Below are 13,465 nucleotides of genomic sequence, written 5' to 3'. Positions count from 1 at the left end.
CTGCCTATTACATCTCCACCTCCCCCCCCTACTCACATCTCTCAATCTCGCGTGTGTGTGCGTGTGTGTGCGTGTGTGTGTGTGTGTGTGTGTGTGTGTGTGTGTGTGTGTGTGTTTGGCCATGGCAACAAGGCGAATCCGTTCCACTCGCAAGCTGAAGCAGTGGATTGTGGATCAGGTGAGCAGCGAGAAGTACGCCGGGCTGGTCTGGGACGACCCGAACAAAACCATGTTCAGAATCCCCTGGAAACACGCGGGAAAACAGGACTTCAGATCCGACGAGGACGCGGCCATCTTCAGGGTGAGACAGTGATGTCACTGATAATGTGTGACGGTTGGGAGCTGTGTTGAGTGAATGGTCACTGATAATGTGTGACGGTTGGGAGCTGTGTTGAGTGAATGGTCACTGATAATGTGTGACGGTTGGGAGCTGTGTTGAGTGAATGGTCACTGATAATGTGTGACGGTTGGGAGCTGTGTTGAGTGAATGGTCACTGATAATGTGTGACGGTTGGGAGCTGTGTTGAGTGAATGGTCACTGATAATGTGTGACGGTTGGGAGCTGTGTGGAGTGAATGGTCACTGATAATGTGTGACGGTTGGGAGCTGTGTTGAGTGAATGGTCACTGATAATGTGTGACGGTTGGGAGCTGTGTTGAGTGAATGGTCACTGATAATGTGTGACGGTTGGGAGCTGTGTTGAGTGAATGGTCACTGATAATGTGTGACGGTTGGGAGCTGTGTTGAGTGAATGGTCACTGATAATGTGTGACGGTTGGGAGCTGTGTTGAGTGAATGGTCACTGATAATGTGTGACGGTTGGGAGCTGTGTTCATTTCAGTGTGGGTTGGTCTCTGTGCTCAGGCGTGTTTTAACCCTTCGTTGGCAGGCCTGGGCAGTGTACAAGGGGAAGCTGAAGCCTGGGGAGATGGAACAGCCCGCCACGTGGAAAACTCGACTGCGCTGCGCCCTGAACAAGAGCTCTGAATTCGAGGAGGTCCCGGGACGGTCCCAGCTGGACATCTCCGAACCGTACAAGGTGTACCGGATAGTGCCGGTATCAGAGCAAAGCAAAACGCCAGCGCACGGTAAAGATTATTATTAAATATATAAAAGATTATTATTATATATCGCTTCTCGTCCCCCCTCGCGGAGAAATATGGAGGGGGAACTCCGGGAGAGGGGGGAGCGGGGGGGGAGAGAGAGAGAGAGGGGAGAGAGAGAGAGAGAGGGAGAGAGAGAGAGAGAGAGAGAGGGGGAAGAGAGAGAGAGTGGGGGAGGGAGGGGAGGGGAGAGAGGACGGAGAGAGGAGAGAGAGAGAGAGAGGGAGGGGGAGAGAGAGAGAGGAGAGAGAGAGGGGGGGGAGAGAGAGAGAATTATGTGTACAATGTTTGTTCTTCAGTGTTATTAAATATTTGTTATATATCACGATGCAGTGTGATATAGCTACACTAGTTACAGGTGTAAAAAAAAAATTGCTCTCTGCACAAATCAGCGACCACCGGGAATGATGCTAAACGTTATATTTTGGTTTTATGCTATCGTTTTGATAACTAGTTATTTGTGTTTTGTAATTCTGTGCCTGCATAAGGATCACTACACCTGCGTACACAGAAAATTATTGCGCGAAATTTATTTTATGACAGTTTTTCATGTATATGTGCTTAATTTACAATGTAAACTCGCTGTACGATGTTCATAAATATGGCGGTTCTAGTGTTAAAACAGTTCATGCATTTATTCGGTGCATTTATTTGTCGTTTTAATGCACAGGCGCGTTGGTGTAGAGACACAAATACGATATCGAAAGAAAAAAAAAACACACACACACACACGGAAACTCAGGCGTCAAAATCAAGAACAGACCGCAGAATGCAGCTTTACTGCCCCATTTATCTTCCAGAGAGATCTGCAACCAATCTGAGCGCTTCTCTTCATGCAGCGACTCGATCGCTGTGCTTTATATTTTATTCATCGGTCTGCGTGGCTTTGACTGCAAGTCCAGGAGCTGCTCTTCAGTTCTAGCTGCGCTGCCGTAGTCATTGCATTGTGAATCGGTCCAGCCCTGGCTAGGACTACAGCTCCCAGCATGCCTCTGCACCCGAGGCAATGGTGAGGGATGCTGGGAGCTGTAGTTCTTTAACTGCAATGCGCTGGGCTGGGCTGTATTACATTGTTTTTGCTCAGTCTGTGTTGCTTTGACTGAGTTCAGGAGCTGCGCTGCCATAGACACGTGCAACACAGGCTAGATCAGCCAGCGTCTTTAGTAAACTCGACCTGTCATTGGGCTGTGCGGCCACTGGGAGCCTTCGTGACGTTTGTGTGTCGTCACGGTTACCAGCAGGCTGTTTTAAATGTTTTTTTTATTTTCATGTATACAGGGCCCCGGGATTCGGGAGAGAGGGGGATGAAGAGGAGGAGAGTGAAGAGCGAGCCGCAGAGTGGATGGGAGGAGGAGGAGGAGGAGGAGGAGGAGGTGGAGGAGGAGGAGAGGAGGAGGAGGAAGAGGGGGGGAGGAGGAGAAGAGGAGAAGAAAACTGAGAGTCCTGCAGTCGTGGTGCAGCCTGTTATACTGGTAAAGAAGACTGTGTGTGTCTATCAGTGTGTGTGTGTCAGTGTGTGTGTGTCAGTGTGTGTGTGTATCAGTGTGTGTGTGTCAGTGTGTGTGTGTCAGTGTGTGTGTCAGTGTGTGTGTGTGTCAGTGTGTGTGTGTGTGTGTGTGTGTCAGTGTCGTGTGGTGTGTGTGTCAGTGTGTGTGTGTGTGTGTGTGTGTCAGTGTGTGTGTCAGTGTGACACAACCATCACAACAACATCGTCACAGTGTGTGTGTGTCAGTGTGTGTGTGTCAGTGTGTGTACCACAGTATTAATTTCACCACTAGCACGTAATATTTCCCCCTCCCTCCAGCAGGTGGAGTCAGTCATGGGTGACAGCAACTTTGAGAAGCAGACGAGCCAATCTGTAGCAGCGCCCTACAAAACACAGCAGCACTCGCGTGAGTTCATACCCCTGTGTGTGTGGTGTGTGTGTGTTGTGCTGTGTGTGTCTTCTGTGTGTCTCTCTCTGTGTCTCTCTCCTCTCTCTATCTCTCTCTCTCTCTCTCTCTCTCTCTCTCTGACTCTCTCTCTCTCTCTCTCTGTTTCGCTCCTCAGCACTCAATGAGATTCAGCTGAACTTCACCATTGAGACAACCCCCCCCAGCACAGGTGAGGGAGGTAGTATTTACTAATCTTCACTTAAGATCATTAACTAATGATCACTCGAAATATGTGACAGTTGGGAATTGTACTGAACATCTCTCCCCTCTCCTATCCCCTCTCATCTCCTCTCTCTCTCTCCTCTCTGCTCTCTCTCCTCCCCCCTCTCCTCTCCCTCTCCCCCTCTCTCTCCTCTCTCAGCTCTCCCCTCAATGCTGATCACCATATTCTACGCGGGTCTGGAGGTGTCCCAGCGGCAGATCATGGGTAAAGATGTGAAGATCTCGTCCCGGCCCCCCGGGTGCCCCCTCTCCTGCCCCCCCTCATCCATGGAGAGGGTGTGGCTGCCCCCAGCCGACAGCCTGTCTAACCCCGCTCAGAGCCAGGCTCTCGCCAGCCTCCTGCCTTTCCTGGAGAGGGGGGTCATGCTGGCCTGCACCCCCAGCGGCCTCTTTATTCACAGGCTGTGTCAGGGCAGGGTCTTCTGGAGTGGCCCCGGGGCGCCCCACCACGACCGGCCAAACAAACTGGACCGGCAAGAGGAGCTGGTGCAGCTGTTCGACAAGAAGCGCTTCAGCCAGGGTGAGTCGGTGAGCGAAGGGTTAATCGTTTCTACAGGCTGTCACTGATAATGTGTGACGGTTGGGAGCTGTGTTGAGTGAATGGTCACTGATAATGTGTGACGGTTGGGAGCTGTGTTGATGATGTCACTGATAATGTGTGACGGTTGGGAGCTGTGTTGAGTGAATGGTCACTGATAATGTGTGACGGTTGGGAGCTGTGTTGAGTGAATGGTCACTGATAATGTGTGACGGTTGGGAGCTGTGTTGAGTGAATGGTCACTGATAATGTGTGACAGTTGGCAGCTCTGTTGAGTGAATGGTCACTGATAATGTGTGACGGTTGGCAGCTGTGTTGAGTGAATGGTCACTGATAATGTGTGACGGTTGGGAGCTGTGTTGAGTGAATGGTCACTGATAATGTGTGACGGTTGGGAGCTGTGTTGAGTGAATGGTCACTGATAATGTGTGACAGTTGGCAGCTGTGTGGAGTGAATGGTCACTGATAATGTGTGACAGTTGGCAGCTCTGTGGAGTGAATGGTCACTGATAATGTGTGACGGTTGGGAGCTGTGTTGAGTGAATGGTCACTGATAATGTGTGACGGTTGGGAGCTGTGTTGAGTGAATGGTCACTGATAATGTGTGACGGTTGGGAGCTGTGTTGAGTGAATGGTCACTGATAATGTGTGACGGTTGGGAGCTGTGTTGAGTGAATGGTCACTGATAATGTGTGACAGTTGGCAGCTGTGTTGAGTGAATGGTCACTGATAATGTGTGACAGTTGGGAGCTGTGTTAAGTGAATGGTCACTGATAATGTGTGACGGTTGGGAGCTGTGTTGAGTGAATGGTCACTCATTATTCTGTTACAGAGCTGACGGTGTATCTTCGACGCCAAACATGAGTGAATGGTCACTCACCCGTCGGTTACAGAGCTGACGGTTTCACTGGGACACAAAGCCTCCTCCTTTCAGGGTGACCCCTGTTGCTAGTAATCCCCGCAAAGAACCTGTGGACTGACAACTCATCAACAGTAGTGTCATGTCCAGTCCTGCAAGCTAGGTGAGTGAGAGAGCAATGCAAGTGTCTCTGTCTGCATTGACATTGAAGATCATTGAGGGTATAGTGAGCACACTGTGGTCCCATTCTACCAGCCTCACCCCATTGCAGCTGCCCTATACTTGTGCTACCATTGTAGTGTAATACAGACCCATTGCAGTGCCACTGTCTGTCTGCATTGCCATTGAAGATCATTGAGGGTATAGTGAGCACACTGTGGTCCCATTCTACCAGCCTCACCCCATTGCAGCTGCCCTATACTTGTGCTACCATTGTAGTGAAATACAGACCCACTGCAGTGCCACTGTCTGTCTGCATTGCCATTGAAGATCATTGAGGGTATAGTCAGCACACTGTGGTCCCATTCTACCAGCCTCGCCCCATTGCAGCTGCCCTATACTTGTGCTACCATTGTAGTGTAATACAGACCCACTGCAGTGCCGCTGTCTGTCTGTCTGCATTAAATTACATTCAGTGTTGTTTAAAATGTGTTGTGATGTCACTTCCTGTAGGTGGAGCTGCCGTGGGCCCGCCAGCAGCTGGAGGAAGTGATGTCGTTCCGTGAATCCTTGGCAAAGACCTGGCCAGCGAATCGCCTGTGTGAGAAACTGCCCTTGACGTCTGTGGAATCTTCTAATCAGCCAATCCCAATCTGGGAGCACCCTCTCTTTGCTTCTGATTCGCTTGACTGGGAAAATTGACACGCAGATTTTGCCTGAGTTTGCGCTGGCTGGTTTGGTCGCTTACTTTCATTTCCTGAGTCTTTTTCTTTTCTTCTCTGTCTCCGGGGGGGGGGGTAGACGCATTCGGGGTTCACTACAAGCCATTTGACCGGTTTCTGGCCGGTGCCTGCGGACACACTGGATTTACGAGAACTTAACCACCGTAGTTATAAGTGTACGGCCAATAGGGCTTAGACCCTCGATTGCATTTGAAGCGATTCAGCGGTCACCGTGGTTTTTTGACTAGTGCGATCCGGTCAGGACTCAAATAAACACCCAGGCTTAAGCTAAGTCGCCAGAAACTGGCGAAACCTAAAAAGGTAGGCCGGCATGGGCCAGTCGACCGAAATCCGAAAAACCTGGATCAATTAGAGACTCACCTGGATGGCGTTTAATTGGGGATAAATAGGCAGACGGTCCCAGAAAGGCGAATGCATTTGTGGGATCGATTCAGCGGGGCACCGTGGCTTTTTCCTCGGCCGTCCGGTCAGACTGCTCCCTCTCCCGTCCCGTTTACAATGGGCTTGCACTTCGTCCCCAAACACTGTTGCGAGGCTTGTCAGTCAGCCGGGCCTGATTGGCTAATTAGAGAAGGTGTGGGGTGGGTGGGGGGGGGGGTCTGGATGGCGGACTAGCGGGCCACTCACGGACTCTGAGCAAACACCTTTGGAAAACACACCATCGCTGACTGTGTGTGTGTGTGTGGTGTGTGTGTGTGTGTGTGTGTGTGTTAGTCTGTGTGTGCGTGGGGGAGCTGTATTCAGTAATGGTCACTCACAGTGTGTGGCACTTGGGAGCTGTCAATTCCTTATGTAGAGGTGCACAGCTACAGTAATGAGGACTGTCACTCGTAATGTGTGACAGTTGGGAGCTGTTCTATCCCTATGCAGGACAGGCTATAATAATGAGTACTGTCACTCGTAATGTGCGACAATTGAACTAGATCTCCATGCATTGATGTTTCTGTGTATTAAACGCATCGATCTGCAATAGAAGGGAGTTTGTCATAACAGCTACAGTAACGTGGAAGACAACCTAGCTAATCTTCTGTTCTATCTCTAGTTTTAAAATGTGATCTTTTTATTTTTATTTTTATTTTTTTTTAGTTTTTATTTTTATACATTTTGATCACTTTCAAATTGCATTCCGCTGTCTCCCAAGAAGGCTTCCTTCCCCGTGTACCCGCCTGGACCTCTCTTTACCTTGCTCGCTGGTAAATCCATCTCGGTTACATATGCGAGCGGGAGGATGATGGGAAATGTAGTTTCTGAGAGGTCCAGGGGGTTAAACGGCTCTGTGCGAGTACAGCATGTGCCTGTGAGGTCTCGCATGGCACAAAAATTGTCTATTGTTATTATTATTATTTTTATTTTTATTGTACGGTAGAACTGAACTGTCTCAAACTTGAAATGTAACGCTGGTGTGATTTTCCTTTATTATGATTAATATTATTGTTATTGTTTGTATTGTATATATTATGCACTTTAAATAAAATATATCCAGCTCTTATGAAACCCAGATTTTAAGAAAATCCTTCCTTCCTGCTGTTTGTGTTTGTTTTCTTTTAGGAATGAAAGGAGACAAAACACAACAAATGATGTTGAGACTTTTCTCGTCGCAAAGTTAATTTCGACGTCTGACTGTCAGTCCTAGTTCCTGGTCTAAGACAGACAGACAGACAAACAGACAGAGCCCCACAAGCCTGTTCAGTTTGACGCTACTATCAGTGTTATGAGCTCTGCTGAGAGGTAAAAACAGTTGCCCAGAGACACAGCTATTTATAGCACAGGTGCAGCCGCTGCAAGATAAGGGAGTGCTATTGCACACACCTGTTTGAATATATTCAGACACGCAGCCACTTGACGTCAGTGTGAAGAACGTGTTTGAATTCACATACAGTGCAAGGCAGGGATACAGTGAAAGCCTCAGCTCAGTGCAAAGGGCAATTCTTTATTGATTTATTGATTTATTGATTTATTGATTTTTTTTTTACAGCTCTGATATGTTCCATTAGACAGCAATGAAAGGTCACCTTCAATATTAAACCACGCCTGTATTTAATACAAGAATCAGACACCCCCTTTCCCTCCCCCAGATTAGATAGATACGTTATAAATTATTTAATTAGTCCTATGAATTATTTGGCAATGTGTGCCAGTTTTGAGTTTTAAAACACGCCGATGTTCCCTCCAGGCTCACACAATACCACACTATCACTGAATCATCTGTGACGAGTCTATTAGGAATCGCTAATTATTGTTTTACTAATCAGAGACATTTTAATTACTTGTTGACTTTTAATCTTCCGACCGATAAGCGGCGCACCATCCCTTTAACGGGATTAAAACAAAAGTCATTTAGACATTCCCTTTAAAAAAAAAAAAAAAAAAAAAAGTCACGTCTCGCCCAATCAGCGTTGGGCAGAATGGGAAGGGGGGGGGGGAAGGCGGGGACAATCAACGAAAGCAGCCAATAAGAGGTAAGGGAAGTGTAAGGAAAGCCTATCAGCGTTGCTAACGAAGAGAGGCAGGTAGCCCGTGTTTCGGTGCCGGCCAATGAATAAAGAGAGGGTCGGGGAGATGCGGGCCAATGAGAAAGCGAGGTGGGAGCAAGCGCTGTCGTTGCCAGGCAGATTGATTAATTATTTTTTTTAAGCTGAGGAAGGGAAAAGATTTCACGCGTTATATCTTAAATAAAATATAAATACGTTTGTTTTGTTTTTTTTTTAAAAAAGACACCAAAGCTAAATCGCATTCGGGAGTTTAACAGCGAACTCCGCAATAAATACATCTTAAAAGCTCCGTTTGTTTGTTTGTTTGTTTGTTTGTTTGTTTGTTTTTAAATAGCCAGCAGAAATAAAGAATACCGGGAGCGACTGGTTAATAAAGCCGGACCGGCTGCTTTATTGCGCGGTGTGGTTTCAGACACGGCCGTGCTTGCTGGGTAGGAAAGGCGGACTCTGCGCCGGGGTCGGCGGTGCTGAATTTGAGGAGAGAAGGAGGTGGAGAAAGCCAGCGAAGCAAGGTAATATCCATCAGATAATATCATACACGTACTGCCCGCGGGTAAACACACGCAGAGCGGTGCGGTTCGGCTATTCCTACAATACTAGAGCCTCCCTCCCTCCCAGTCCCTCCCAGTCCCTCCCAGTCCCTGCTCAGCTCCTCGAGATTGGTGATCTCCACCCGGACTCCCCATGGTCAGCTCTGGCCCCTCCCTCCCAGTCCCCCGCCCAGTCCCTGCTCAGCTCTAACCACTAGAGCCAGCCTCAGCAGGTCTGGGAGGGTCAGGGACGAGTCGCAGATTTGGTGATCTCGGTCGGAGGCAGGTCATCAGGAGGTCAGTGACGAGTCGAGATCTATGGTCGTCGGAGGGAGCCTGGGGAGGGGTGCGGAGGGTCAGTGACGAGTCGAGAGTCTCAGCTCTAACCACTAGAGCCAGCCTCCCTCCCAGTCCCTCCCAGTCCCTGCTCAGCTCTAACCACTAGAGCCACCCTCCCTCCCAGTCCCTCCCAGACCCTCCCAGTCCCTCCCAGTCCCTGCTCAGCTCTAACCACTAAAGCCTCCCTCCCTGCTCAGCTCTAACCACTAGAACCAGCCTCCCTCCCTCCCAGTCCCTCCTCAGCTCTAACCACTAGAGCCAGCCTCCCTCCCTCCCAGTCCCTCAGCTCTAACCACTAGACCAGCCTCCCTCCCTCCCAGTCCCTCCTCAGCTCTAACCACTAGAGCCAGCCTCCCTCCCTCCCAGTCCCTCCTCAGCTCTAACCACTAGAGCCAGCCTCCCTCCCAGTCCCTGCTCAGCTCTAACCACTAGAGCCAGCCTCCCTCCCTCCCAGTCCCTTCTCAGCTCTACCCACCAGAGCCAGCCTCCCTCCCAGTCCCTCCTCAGCTCTAACCACTAGAGCCAGCCTCCCTCCCTCCCTCCCCCCTTCTCAGCTCTACCCACTAGAGCCAGCCTCCCTCCCTCCCTCCCAGTCCCTAGAGCCAGCCTCAGCTCTAACCACTAGAGCCAGCCTCCCTCCCAGTCCCTCCCTCAGCTCTAACCACTAGAGCCAGCCTCCCTCCCTCCCAGTCCCTCCTCAGCTCTAACCACTAGAGCCAGCCTCCCTCCCAGTCCCTTCTCAGCTCTAACCACTAGAGCCAGCCTCCCTCCCTCCCAGTCAGTCTCCCTGCTAAGCACTAAGCCCACTCTATCCACTAGAGCCAGCCTCCCTCCCTCCCAGTCCCTTCTCAGCTCTAACCACTAGAGCCAGCCTCCCTCCCAGTCCCTCCTCAGCTCTACCCACTAGAGCCTCCCTCCCTCCCAGTCCCTCCTCAGCTCTACCCACTAGAGCCTCCCTCCCTCCCTCCCTCCCTCCCAGTCCCTTCTCAGCTCTAACCACTAGAGCCAGCCTCCCTCCCAGTCCCTGCTCAGCTCTACCCACTAGAGCCAGCCTCCCTCCCAGTCCCTTCTCAGCTCTAACCACTAGAGCCAGCCTCCCTCCCAGTTTCTCTCAGTTTCTTTAGTCTCGTTTAGTGCAGGGGTGTCAAGTCCTGGTCCTGCAGGGTCATTGTTATTCCACTGAAGGTTTTCTTCAGTAGCTACAGTGAGATCATGAACTAAATCATAGTGTGATTGGGCATTGTTAATTAGTTCAATTAAACAATTTAGAACAGGGGTCTCTCTGTGACTGCGAGGTGCAGTTTGAGTTCAGGTTTGATATTTGATGTGTTTCTCTCTCTCTCTCTCTCTCTCTCTCTCTCTCTCTCTCTCTCTCGCAGTGGCGATGTCGTGCGAGGTGGAGTTCTCTGCCCTGGCCTTCGTGAAGCTGCTTCTCCACGCCTCTCGGTTCCCGCACTGCGCTGTGAATGGGGTGCTGCTCTCGGAGTGCTCTGAAGGGGACGCCGCTGCACCGGGGGGGGGCTGTGTGTGCGTCAGCGACTGCGTGCCTCTCTTCCACTCCCGTCTCTCCCTGTCTGCCATGACCGAAGTGGCTCTGCAGCAGGTATGCCGGACCCGGGTTCAATTATGATTTATAACCTCCTCAGTCCTTGTAACTGTTGAAATGGCTTTTCAGTATAAATTATAAACTAGGTAGGAAGCTTTGCAGGGCTTTATATTGTATTAAACAGTGTTTTTATTAATCTGTGGGATTTCCCAGCTCCGGTCCTGGGGTCCCCCTGTGTCTTCTGTGTCTGTTTTCATTCCAGCTGTGCTCCGAATTCACTAAACCCTTAACCCTCAGCAGTCCGTTTACTCAGAGTAAAACAGGTTTAAAAGTCCCTGCATATCAACAGGACACTCAGTACTGCATCTCCAGCCAAGCCCCACCCCTTGTTGGCTGTGTTTTTCACATCCCTCTTTATAGACGCGCACACTGATAAATCCTCTCCTGATCACTCGTTTTATCACCAAACTCCTCAATAATGTGATCCGAGTCATTATTTTATTAGTGTAACATCTCAAAAAGCTCTGCAGGTGTCTGTGATGTTCTGAGCGCTGGGTGCAGAAGCAGCTCTCTCCTTTGTTATGTCTGTGTTATCTCTGTAGCGTACAGGGCTATGAGATCCGTCTCACTCGGCCGTTGAAAGGTTTTCTCTGCTTTTTCTGGAGAAAAAACGACTAGAGACCCGGGCTTGACGTCTTTTTGATGATGTGGGACAGGGTCCAGACATCGGACTGGAAAGGGGACATTGTAATGTCAGACCTGGTCCGGCACAGGACCGCGAAGGGTTAAGGTGAAATACCTAACAGGCGGGATGAATCCAGCAGAATTGTTGGCTGAAACTGCGATTCCAATTCTAATGCTGTTTTAAGAAAGTTTACAAACGAGAGGCGGCGATTCGGCCCATCTTTCTCGTTTGGTTGTCAGCAGCTGATTTGATAAAAGAACAAAAGTGTAATGTGTGTTTTTTTTTTGTTTTTTTTTATGTTTAGATTGACATTTGGTGTTCCCGGAAACAGCAGAGGATTGTGGGATACTATCATGCAAACGCCAGTTTGACAGATAACAGGTAGCACTGTAATTAAACTAAGACACTAAGAATTTTAATCTTCCTCCCATTTCCTTCTCGGCTCTAACCACTAGAGCCAGCCTCCCTCCCTCCCTCCTTCCTCAGCTCTAACCACTAGAGCCAGCCAGCCTCCCTCTCTCCCTCCCTCCCAGTCTTTCCTCAGCTCTAACCACTAACACCAGTACAGATAAATTCTAAACAAATGTTTTTTTCTTTAGTCCAAGTACAGTGGCTTTGAAGATCGGGGATAAGATCGCAGAACAATTTAGCAATGCAGTTCTAGTAATGGTGAGCACATTACTGTCACTTCATCATATCAGCATGATCATTAACAACACGCCTCAGACATGCTAGCATTGGAATTACTGAAGAAGTGTGATTATTATTAATATTATTGTTATTAATATTATTGTTGTTATTGTTATTATTAATATTATTGTTGTTATTATTAATACTTCTTATTAATTAATTATTCATTTGATTTCAGGTGGAGAATTCCAAAGTGTCTCTTCATTATGGGACTCCCCCAGTCATCCTGTACGAGAAAAAGGATTCAAAATGGATCTTAAAAGACAAAAACCTGTGAGTGTGAAGCAGTGTGTGTGTGTGTGTATAATAGTACGTGATCTACAACTCTCGCCAAAAGTTTTGCCTCACCTGGAATTTCAGGATTGAGGCATCGTTTTTTTATTTTATTTATTTAACATCATGCAACCAAAGAAAAGACAAAATGCTGTTGCAAAGAGAAAGTCTACCGGAAGCTACAGCAGTGCTCCAGTGAGTATTTCATATTAGATTCAGAAATGTCACCTTTTTCCAAGTTTTTCGTTCATGGTAAACTACGAAGCGACATGCGATTCTAACCAAGTCGAGTTCTTTTTAGCAATTAAAAACACTCTCAGTGTAAATTCGACGACAAACGTTTCAACTAATCCAGCGGATAGAGAAAAGGGGGGGTCTTGATACCAGGAGCTTCAAATCCCGGCAGAGCCTCCGATTCCGTATGTGTGTGTGAGACCCTGAGCGAGTCGCTTCACCTCCTTGTGCTCCGTCCTTCGGACGAGATGCAAAACAAACAAGGTCCTATTGGAAGAGACTCTGCAGCAACAGCAGCGGTTGTTCATGATGCAGAGTTCACCCCCCTAGTCTCTGCGAGTCGCTCTGGATAAAAGCGTCTGCTGAGTGACTCAATCATTAGAATAACAGGTCGCTCTCTTGTCCGCGCAGGGTCATGTGGAGGAGGTGGGAGGAGACGAAGCGCGTAGCCGACGCCCTCTCCAGCGCCAAAGCCTACGACCAATTGGTCGATTTCGACTGCCACCTTGATGACATCAGGCAGGACTGGACCAATCGCGACATCAACGCAAAGATCGTGGAACTCTGCTCCGCAGCCAATGGGAACCTTTGAATCCTGAATAAGACCTGGCCCAGAAATAAGAGCCTGTTATTGCCATCGCTCTAATAAAAGTTCACCATGTATCTGCAGTTTTCCACCTGTTTTTTTCTTAAGATTATACTGTGCATTTACCACAGGTTACCATGTTTATTAATCTGCTTTACCACACCTCTCTGTGCTTTACAATGCTTCCCTATGCTTTACCAGACCTCTCTGTGCTTTACAATGCTTCCCTGTGCTTTACCAGACCTCTCTGTGCTTTACAATGCTTCCCTATGCTTTACCAGACCTCTCTGTGCTTTACAATGCTTCCCTATGCTTTACCAGACCTCTCTGTGCTTTACAATGCTTCCCTATGCTTTACCAGACCTCTCTGTGCTTTACAATGCTTCCCTATGCTTTACCAGACCTCTCTGTGCTTTACAATGCTTCCCTATGCTTTACCAGACCTCTCTGTGCTTTACAATGCTTCCCTGTGAGCATTTCAGCACATGGATTTTAAAGATGGTCAGCACTCCTTTAAAGAGAGGGGCCAGCG

The 13,465-nt window shown here is 48.8% G+C and overlaps 2 protein-coding genes across 2 annotated transcripts; both read left to right on the top strand.

Annotated features, from left to right (window-relative positions):
- Nucleotides 1–65: 65 nt before the first annotated feature.
- irf9 (interferon regulatory factor 9) lies at nt 66–4,661 on the top strand. The gene is made up of 7 exons (XM_041236743.1): nt 66–301; nt 890–1,088; nt 2,382–2,575; nt 2,908–2,995; nt 3,153–3,206; nt 3,399–3,779; nt 4,630–4,661. The coding sequence occupies exons 1-7, from the start codon at nt 122–124 to the stop codon at nt 4,659–4,661; spliced, it is 1,128 nt and encodes a 375-aa protein (XP_041092677.1). The 5' UTR covers nt 66–121.
- A 3,479-nt stretch (nt 4,662–8,140) lies between these two features.
- emc9 (ER membrane protein complex subunit 9) lies at nt 8,141–13,010 on the top strand. The gene is made up of 6 exons (XM_041236926.1): nt 8,141–8,562; nt 10,299–10,522; nt 11,455–11,531; nt 11,750–11,819; nt 12,019–12,113; nt 12,759–13,010. Exons 2-6 carry the CDS (start codon nt 10,304–10,306, stop codon nt 12,937–12,939), a joined length of 642 nt encoding a protein of 213 aa, XP_041092860.1. The 5' UTR covers nt 8,141–8,562; nt 10,299–10,303; the 3' UTR covers nt 12,940–13,010.
- Nucleotides 13,011–13,465: the final 455 nt, after the last annotated feature.

Source organism: Polyodon spathula, chromosome 42 (assembly GCF_017654505.1).
Source record: "Polyodon spathula isolate WHYD16114869_AA chromosome 42, ASM1765450v1, whole genome shotgun sequence".
NCBI lineage: Eukaryota > Metazoa > Chordata > Actinopteri > Acipenseriformes > Polyodontidae > Polyodon > Polyodon spathula.
The sequence above is the reverse complement of the archived record's forward strand: the minus strand, read 5'-3'. Positions and strand labels throughout refer to the sequence as shown.

Coding starts and splice junctions, on each gene's coding strand:
- emc9 (XM_041236926.1), top strand. CDS start 10,304: ATGTCGTGCGAGGTGGAGTTCTCTGCCCTGGCCTTCGTGAAGCTGCTT. Junction 11,532..11,749: donor GCCAGTTTGACAGATAACAG/GTAGCACTGTAA, acceptor TTTTTTCTTTAG/TCCAAGTACAGTGGCTTTGA. Junction 12,114..12,758: donor ATCTTAAAAGACAAAAACCT/GTGAGTGTGAAG, acceptor TTGTCCGCGCAG/GGTCATGTGGAGGAGGTGGG.
- irf9 (XM_041236743.1), top strand. CDS start 122: ATGGCAACAAGGCGAATCCGTTCCACTCGCAAGCTGAAGCAGTGGATT. Junction 2,996..3,152: donor CAAAACACAGCAGCACTCGC/GTGAGTTCATAC, acceptor TTCGCTCCTCAG/CACTCAATGAGATTCAGCTG. Junction 3,207..3,398: donor GACAACCCCCCCCAGCACAG/GTGAGGGAGGTA, acceptor CTCCTCTCTCAG/CTCTCCCCTCAATGCTGATC.